This window comes from Crassostrea angulata, chromosome 10 (genome assembly GCF_025612915.1).
Source record: "Crassostrea angulata isolate pt1a10 chromosome 10, ASM2561291v2, whole genome shotgun sequence".
Classification (NCBI taxonomy): domain Eukaryota; kingdom Metazoa; phylum Mollusca; class Bivalvia; order Ostreida; family Ostreidae; genus Magallana; species Magallana angulata.
Genome location: NC_069120.1, coordinates 53,788,857 through 53,797,007, shown reverse-complemented (window position 1 = coordinate 53,797,007; position 8,151 = coordinate 53,788,857). Strand labels below are relative to the sequence as shown.

General features: G+C 37.5%; 1 protein-coding gene across 1 annotated transcript; it reads right to left on the bottom strand.

The window, feature by feature from the left end:
- Positions 1 to 4,151: 4,151 nt before the first annotated feature.
- LOC128166610 (sterile alpha motif domain-containing protein 15-like) lies at positions 4,152 to 7,916 on the bottom strand. Its single transcript, XM_052831886.1, has 4 exons — positions 7,757 to 7,916; positions 6,786 to 6,884; positions 6,009 to 6,096; positions 4,152 to 5,157 (listed from the first exon to the last, which is right to left on the bottom strand). Exons 1-4 carry the CDS (start codon positions 7,874 to 7,876, stop codon positions 5,021 to 5,023), a joined length of 444 nt encoding a protein of 147 aa, XP_052687846.1. The 5' UTR covers positions 7,877 to 7,916; the 3' UTR covers positions 4,152 to 5,020.
- Positions 7,917 to 8,151: the final 235 nt, after the last annotated feature.

The following is an 8,151-nucleotide window of genomic DNA, read 5'->3' as shown; positions in this document are numbered from 1 at the left end:
AGAGAGAGAGAGAGAGAGAGAGAGAGAGAGAGAGAGAGAGAGAGAGAGAGAGAGAGAGAGAGAGAGGGGAGAGAGAGAGAGAGAGAGAGAGAGAGAGAGAGAGAGAGAGAGAGAGAGAGAGAGAGAGAGTCCTGACCAAAGGTGTCTGATTTCACATTTTTTGAAAACTTGCTTGTTTATTTTTACCATGCATTCAGTTTGCCCGGCTGGCTGCAATAATATTATGTCATAGCAATCTGTATTGCTGGACAAATGCATTGATTATGAAGTAGAAAACGTAAACATGAATGTAAATTGGTTCTCTAATTATGATTCTGTGGAAAGATAATTTGATTGGACATTGGAACATCTTGTTACAATGGCTTGTATGGGGCGTATTATCGTCGATCCATACTCCGATCTACTTCTCCATAAAATAAGTTTTATCATACAGGTGTGTTGTATGATAGTGAATTGTGTAAAGCTGTGTGATTGTGACAGCCAGGTGTGGTTTATGATAGTGAGTTGCGTGAAGTTATGTGATGGTGTCAGCCAGGTGTGTTGTATGATAATGAGTTGTGTAAAGCTGTGTCTGAGTGTGTGATGGTGACGGCCAAGTGTATGATCGTGAGTTGTGTAAAGTTATGTGATGATGACAGCCAGGTGTGTTGTATGATCGTGAGTTGTGTAAAGTTATGTGATGATGACAGCCAGGTGTGTTGTATGATCGTGAGTTGTGTAAAGTTATGTGATGGTGACAGCCAGGTGTGTTGTATGATCGTGAGTTGTGTAAAGTTATGTGATGATGACAGCCAGGTGTGTTGTATGATAGTGAGTTGTGTAAAGTTATGTGATGGTGACAGCTAGGTGTGTTGTATGATAGGGAGTTGTGTAAAGTTATGTGATGATGACAGCCAGGTGTGTTGTATGATCGTGAGTTGTGTAAAGTTATGTGATGATGACAGCCAGGTGTGTTGTATGATCGTGAGTTGTGTAAAGTTATGTGATGGTGACGGCCAGGTGTGTTGTATGATAGTGAGTTGTGTAAAGTTATGTGATGGGAACAGCCAGGTGTGTTGTATGATAGTGAGTTGTGTAAAGTTATGTGATGGGAACAGCCAGGTGTGTTGTATGATAGTGAGTTGTGTAAAGTTATGTGATGGTAACAGCCAGGTGTGTTGTATGATCGTGAGTTGTGTAAAGTTATGTGATGGGAACAGCCAGGTGTGTTGTATGATAGTGAGCTGTGTAAAGTTATGTGATGGTGACAGCTAGGTGTGTTGTATGATAGTGAGTTGTGTGAAGTTATGTGATGGTGACAGCCAGGTGTGTTGTATGATAGTGAGTTGTGTAAAGTTATGTGATGGGAACAGCCAGGTGTGTTGTATGATAGTGAGCTGTGTAAAGTTATGTGATGGTGACGGCCAGGTGTGTTGTATGATAGTGAGTTGTGTAAAGTTATGTGATGGTGACAGCCAGGTGTGTTGTATGATAGTGAGTTGTGTAAAGTTATGTGATGGTGACAGCCAGGTGTGTTGTATGATAGTGAGTTGTGTAAAGTTATGTGATGGGAACAGCCAGGTGTGTTGTATGATAGTGAGCTGTGTAAAGTTATGTGATGGTGACGGCCAGGTGTGTTGTATGATAGTGAGTTGTGTAAAGTTATGTGATGGTGACAGCCAGGTGTGTTGTATGATAGTGAGTTGTGTAAAGTTATGTGATGGGAACAGCCAGGTGTGTTGTATGATAGTGAGCTGTGTAAAGTTATGTGATGGTGACAGCCAGGTGTGTTGTATGATAGTGAGTTGTGTAAAGTTATGTGATGGGAACAGCCAGGTGTGTTGTATGATAGTGAGTTGTGTAAAGTTATGTGATGGGAACAGCCAGGTGTGTTGTATGATAGTGAGTTGTGTAAAGTTATGTGATGGTAACAGCCAGGTGTGTTGTATGATCGTGAGTTGTGTAAAGTTATGTGATGGGAACAGCCAGGTGTGTTGTATGATAGTGAGCTGTGTAAAGTTATGTGATGGTGACAGCTAGGTGTGTTGTATGATAGTGAGTTGTGTGAAGTTATGTGATGGTGACAGCCAGGTGTGTTGTATGATAGTGAGTTGTGTAAAGTTATGTGATGGTGACAGCCAGGTGTGTTGTATGATAGTGAGTTGTGTAAAGTTATGTGATGGGAACAGCCAGGTGTGTTGTATGATAGTGAGCTGTGTAAAGTTATGTGATGGTGACGGCCAGGTGTGTTGTATGATAGTGAGTTGTGTGAAGTTATGTGATGGGAACAGCCAGGTGTGTTGTATGATAGTGAGCTGTGTAAAGTTATGTGATGGTGACGGCCAGGTGTGTTGTATGATAGTGAGTTGTGTGAAGTTATGTGATGGGAACAGCCAGGTGTGTTGTATGATAGTGAGCTGTGTAAAGTTATGTGATGATGACAGCCAGGTGTGTTGTATGATAGTGAGTTGCGTGAAGTTATGTGATGATGACAGCCAGGTGTGTTGTATGATAGTGAGTTGCGTGAAGTTGTGTGATGGTGACGGCCAGGTGTGTTGTATGATAGTGAGTTGTGTGAAGTTATGTGATGGGAACAGCCAGGTGTGTTGTATGATAGTGAGCTGTGTAAAGTTATGTGATGGTGACGGCCAGGTGTGTTGTATGATCGTGAGTTGTGTAAAGTTATGTGGTGATGACAGCCAGGTGTGTTGTATGATAGTGAATTGTGTGAAGTTGTGTGATGGTGACGGCCAGGTGTGTTGTATGATAGTGAGTTGTGTAAAGTTATGTAATGGTGACAGCCAGGTGTGTTGTATGATAGTGAGTTGTGTAAAGTTATGTGATGGTGACAGCCAGGTGTGTTGTATGATAGTGAGTTGCGTGAAGTTATGTGGTGGTGACAGCCAGGTGTGTTGTATGATCGTGAGTTGTGTAATGTTATGTGGTGATGACAGCCAGGTGTGTTGTATGATAGTGAATTGTGTGAAGTTGTGTGATGGTGACGGCCAGGTGTGTTGTATGATAGTGAGTTGTGTGAAGTTATGTAATGGTGACGGCCAGGTGTGTTGTATGATAGTGAGTTGTGTGAAGTTGTGTGATGGTGACGGCCAAGTGTATGATCGTGAATTGTGTGAAGTTGTGTGATGGTGACAGCCTGGTGTGTTGTATGATAGTGAGTTGTGTGAAGTTGTGTGATGGTGACGGCCAGGTGTGTTGTATGATAGTGAGTTGTGTGAAGTTGTGTGATGGTGACAGCCAGGTGTGTTGTATGATCGTGAGTTGTGTAAAGTTATGTGATGGTGACAGCCATTTGTGTTGTATGATAGTGAGTTGTGTAAAGTTATGTGATGGTGACAGCCAGGTGTGTTGTATGATAGTGAGCTGTGTAAAGTTGTGTGATGGTGACAGCCAGGTGTGTTGTATGATCGTGAGTTGTGTAAAGTTATGTGATGGGAACAGCCAGGTGTGTTGTATTGTAGTGAGTTGTGTAATGTTATGTGATGGTGACGGCCAGGTGTGTTGTATGATAGTGAGTTGTGTAAAGTTATGTGATGATGACAGCCAGGTGTGTTGTATGATCGTGAGTTGCGTGAAGTTATGTAATGGTGACAGCCAGGTGTGTTGTATGATCGTGAGTTGTGTAAAGTTATGTGATGGTGACGGCCAGGTGTGTTGTATGATAGTGAGTTGTGTAAAGTTATGTGATGATGACAGCCAGGTGTGTTGTATGATAGTGAGTTGTGTAAAGTTATGTGATGATGACAGCCAGGTGTGTTGTATGATCGTGAGTTGTGTAAAGTTATGTGATGGTGACAGCCAGGTGTGTTGTATGATCGTGAGTTGTGTAAAGTTATGTGATGATGACAGCCAGGTGTGTTGTATGATAGTGAGCTGTGTAAAGTTATGTGATGGTGACAGCTAGGTGTGTTGTATGATAGTGAATTGTGTAAAGTTGTGTGATGGTGACAGCCAGGTGTGTTGTATGATAGTGAGTTGTGTAAAGTTGTGTGATGGTGACGGCCAGGTCAATAGACTCATGGCTCCAATTTTCTTTTAAACAATAAAATGTGATTCATTAGGGATATGAAGGTAGCGACAATGCAGAAAAAATACACAGCCCGCGTTAGCGGGTTATGTAAATTTTTTCTGCAATGATCGAATTTATGAAAATGTTAAGATGAATTAAAACATTTATTTTAATGCTATGCTTTCTTTCAGGTAAATACAAGGATGAAACGATTGCTTATACAATGGACATTTGAAAATTTACAACAACAAAAACGAGACAGAAATAAAATGAATTGTTGTGCATAGCAATGAAGTTCAGTATTCATAAACAGTCTTCCCCCTCTTGGTTTAACACACGCATACAGAGTACATGTAACTATCTTTCTAAGTTACATTCTGTCAAATCTTAATCTCCGTCAAATAGAACACATTAACAGAGAGATGTGCCAGTTTATATGCCAGTTCTGTACATCTTGAAGAGAACTAAAAATTATAGTACTGTTAAATTAGTTTTTTACACATAGGGAAAAATTACACTAGTTACAGGGTAATTAAGCTTAAAACCTAAAGAAAATACGTAATCTTGCACATATAGTTAAAAACTCAAAACTTTAGTGTGGTAAATCATGCATTCGCGTATTAAATACCAATTATGCATGTTGCTTGACCATAAAATATGTGCATATGTACAGTAAACCACCAGCGTAAATGCCCACTTGAACAGTATCTTTATCTTTCTGTGGTTGAAATTTAATTGAATGGGAAAATAAATTGCTTAAGTAAAATAAGAAATTAAAATTGGAAAAAACTTAAATAAATTTTGAAACTCTAATGCTGTTTTGGATTTCAAGTTTACAAAATTGATATTGTCTTTATAAAAAAAAAATAGTCATATAAACATATAATACATTTTGACACTTATACAAATGCTGTTGGATGATCACAGAGATTTCAGCAGTATGGTCACACTTTTCACAACTGTGGACTGAGAATTCCCTTATAAGGCAGTCTCTGTCACATGACTGACATCTCATTATGACCGAGGCAGAATCAAGCAGTGATTGGCCAGCGGAGGCTGCCACTTGGAATCTTTTAAGTTCAACAGGAAGGATTTGTAAGTTAGTCCATCAAGATTCTTCCCATTGTGACCCTTCCTCTCCAGATACATACCTGAAATTAAAGGTAAATATTAAAAAGGTTAGAGATGTTTAATTAGGCCGAAATAGAATTATTGCTTGTTTCGAATAGCCTCTCGGCTCATTGAAATACCCCCCCCCCCCCATGCTGATATAATTTATTAGCAAAAAATAAAGAACTTTTTTATGCACAGAGATTTTTTTGAAAAGTGATAAAAGAAAATTTCCCTCCCTCCCTCCCTCCCTCCCCCTCTCCCATCTGGGTCTAGAGACCCCTTGGCGGCAATTTCAAACAAACATTTTTTTTAAGGATGGCCTTATAACAAAAATTGATCACATGCATTACGATAACTTTTATTTAATTTATTATATTCAATATTGAATAAGATTAGGCAGAAGACACAGCCTTCTCCATAGTCCATAATATCATGATATAATTGTACAAGCAATATTTCGGTGAGAGTTGATTTTCAACGAAAAGTCTGATCAATATCAGTGATAGAGATCACTTCAGTATTTTACAGATGTCATGAAACATTGCTGTCAACCTATTTACCACAGGTGTTGATTTTTTGTGCATTTGTTCATTGGCAATTAGCGCTGTTATGAGTGGGTGTTCATTGTTACTCGTATAATGGCAGTTCACTCAAAAATTATATTTTAATACCTTAATGTGTAAAATGGAAAAATTTGATAAGTATGCATGTACTTTCTCCCCTTATACTCCATCTGTCAAAGCACACCCTAGTTCATATGTAGAATGTTAAAGCTTGGTCCAACGTTCAGGCCAATTCAATAAATGTTGGTTTGTTTTTTGGTATTCTGGTAACTTTGCTGCTAAGTGGCTGTGCCTGCAGTGGGGTGGGGGATTAGAGTTTGACTCACCCAGATTCTCCCGGGGAGGCAGTGATATGCTTCTCTTCCAGTCCGGTTCTTCTATGAACAGCAGTTCTCTCACAGCTTTAGAAATTGTCTACAAAACAAAATACTGAAGCTTTGACCATTATGATAGACTTAACAAGAGCTGATTAGGCTCATAATTTATAAAAAAGGGTAAAAAAAAATTTTTAACAAGTTAGTATCTCCTTATATGGGATTAGTTTTATTGTTATAACAAGACACTAACTTGATAACTAATATGAGTTGGTTATATCATCATTACAAATTAGTATCTTGTTTTTACAATTTATTTAGTTTACAATTTAAATAAATTTATTCTTATTGCATATAAAAAAAAAAAATGCAAAATATTTGCCGTGAAAGTTACCTGCATTTAAAAGCAACAAGTCAATAGTTATAAAAGTCTATATTCACGATGTCAAAAAATAAAAACATGTGATGTCATTGTTTGCAATTTGAATAAGAAAAATTTAAAGAGGTGGATTTGGGTGCCTGACAAGATTTTTGATAATCATGATCTTCATTCAGGCATCATATGAAACCTACGCATGTACCTTTCACAGATATTGATTTGTCCATTTCTTTTCGATCCCTTAACCATAAACAAATTTTAAATTCTCTCATTTAATTTTAAGCTTTTCCAAAAAGTTAATGTGTTTGAATTTAAATCCTTTAAAATCTACTCCTCCAACTTTAATGATTCTTGGATGAGCAGCTTCTCCTCGTGTGTGAATTTTGTTTAATGGGTTGAGATGTTCATACCTTGATGTGTTTAAAGTCTGTGATGCCGATATTTGGCAGCTGTGAGGCCTCCAGGGTAATAAGTTTCCTCCCGTCAATGCGATTACTGGTGATGCAAGACTGCGATTTTAAAAAAAAGGTTCACTGCTAATTGAAATTATTTCTTCCAGTGAATCGTAATACACTTATATAGAGTGTCACAGCCAACATAAAGTGTCTTATCCAATATCTACGATACTGACAGGTAAATACAGCTGGGTTCTACACATTGAAAATTATGAGTATTTATCCAAAAGTAGTGGCACAAATGCAATAATTTTTTTAAAAATGTTTTGGGATTTCTATCTAAGGTATGAGAATGTCAATTTATAATACATGTAATTTAAATTTGGATTCTGGTATCTTCGTTATAATCAAGTTGTAGTGTATATGATGTTATGAAGATTTCAAATTATCAAATAAAGAGGATAAAGTAATCATCATATATCTTGGATTCTTAACGTTTTATTCTAAAGTCAGCAATAAATCCTTCACAAAGCAAATGCCACAGTCCTCGTTTAATTATATTTCTATCAGCTACTTCGTAGGCCTAATATTTCGATGCATGTTCAAAAGCTGGTTGCATGACTCGATCTACGAAAAATATAATTGGGTGTTGCATTTCTAACATTGTAGTATCACCGTGTAAAATGTCCCATTGGAATGACACATTCTCCCCTGTCATTAGGGTTGACTGACTGATCTGAAAACTCTAAATTGACATTCCGTTCATTCAAGAAATCCATTAATTGAAGTAACATGTTCATATTTTTTTCAGTTTGATCGATTTTATCATGAGAAACAATTTCAATGTTTGTCTTTTATCCAAACATCAGTGTTAAAACCTTTAAAAGTATTCAATGAAGCACAGTCATGTAATAGAATAGTTTAATGTATTTAAAATTTGGGATTTTCCTCATATTGATTAAACTTTTTATCTAAAATTGCCATACTTTGTAGTTTGGAAATCCTATTTTTTCTATCCATTCCGCCACTTTATCCACGGACCAGTATAAACAGGGTGGGACGCTGTCGTCCTTTAAATCCTCTATTGCACTTTCCATCGTCGACATTACTGTTTACGTTTCTAAGGATAACACGAGTTACTGTTCCTGGGGCACCTGTTACCTTTTTGAGCTCTCGATCCCGATGCCATTCGCGTATATCTACGGAGACAACATCATGATTGTTACGATTAAAAAGGTACTGAACACTTCTATATGGCGTTTTCTGTCGGAATGAATTATAAAATTTACTTCATTTTTTGGTACAATTTTTTATTTTCTTTATTTTACTAAATGTGTCTTCTAGCATGACGAATTAGGTTCATTGATATTAAAGCTACAGA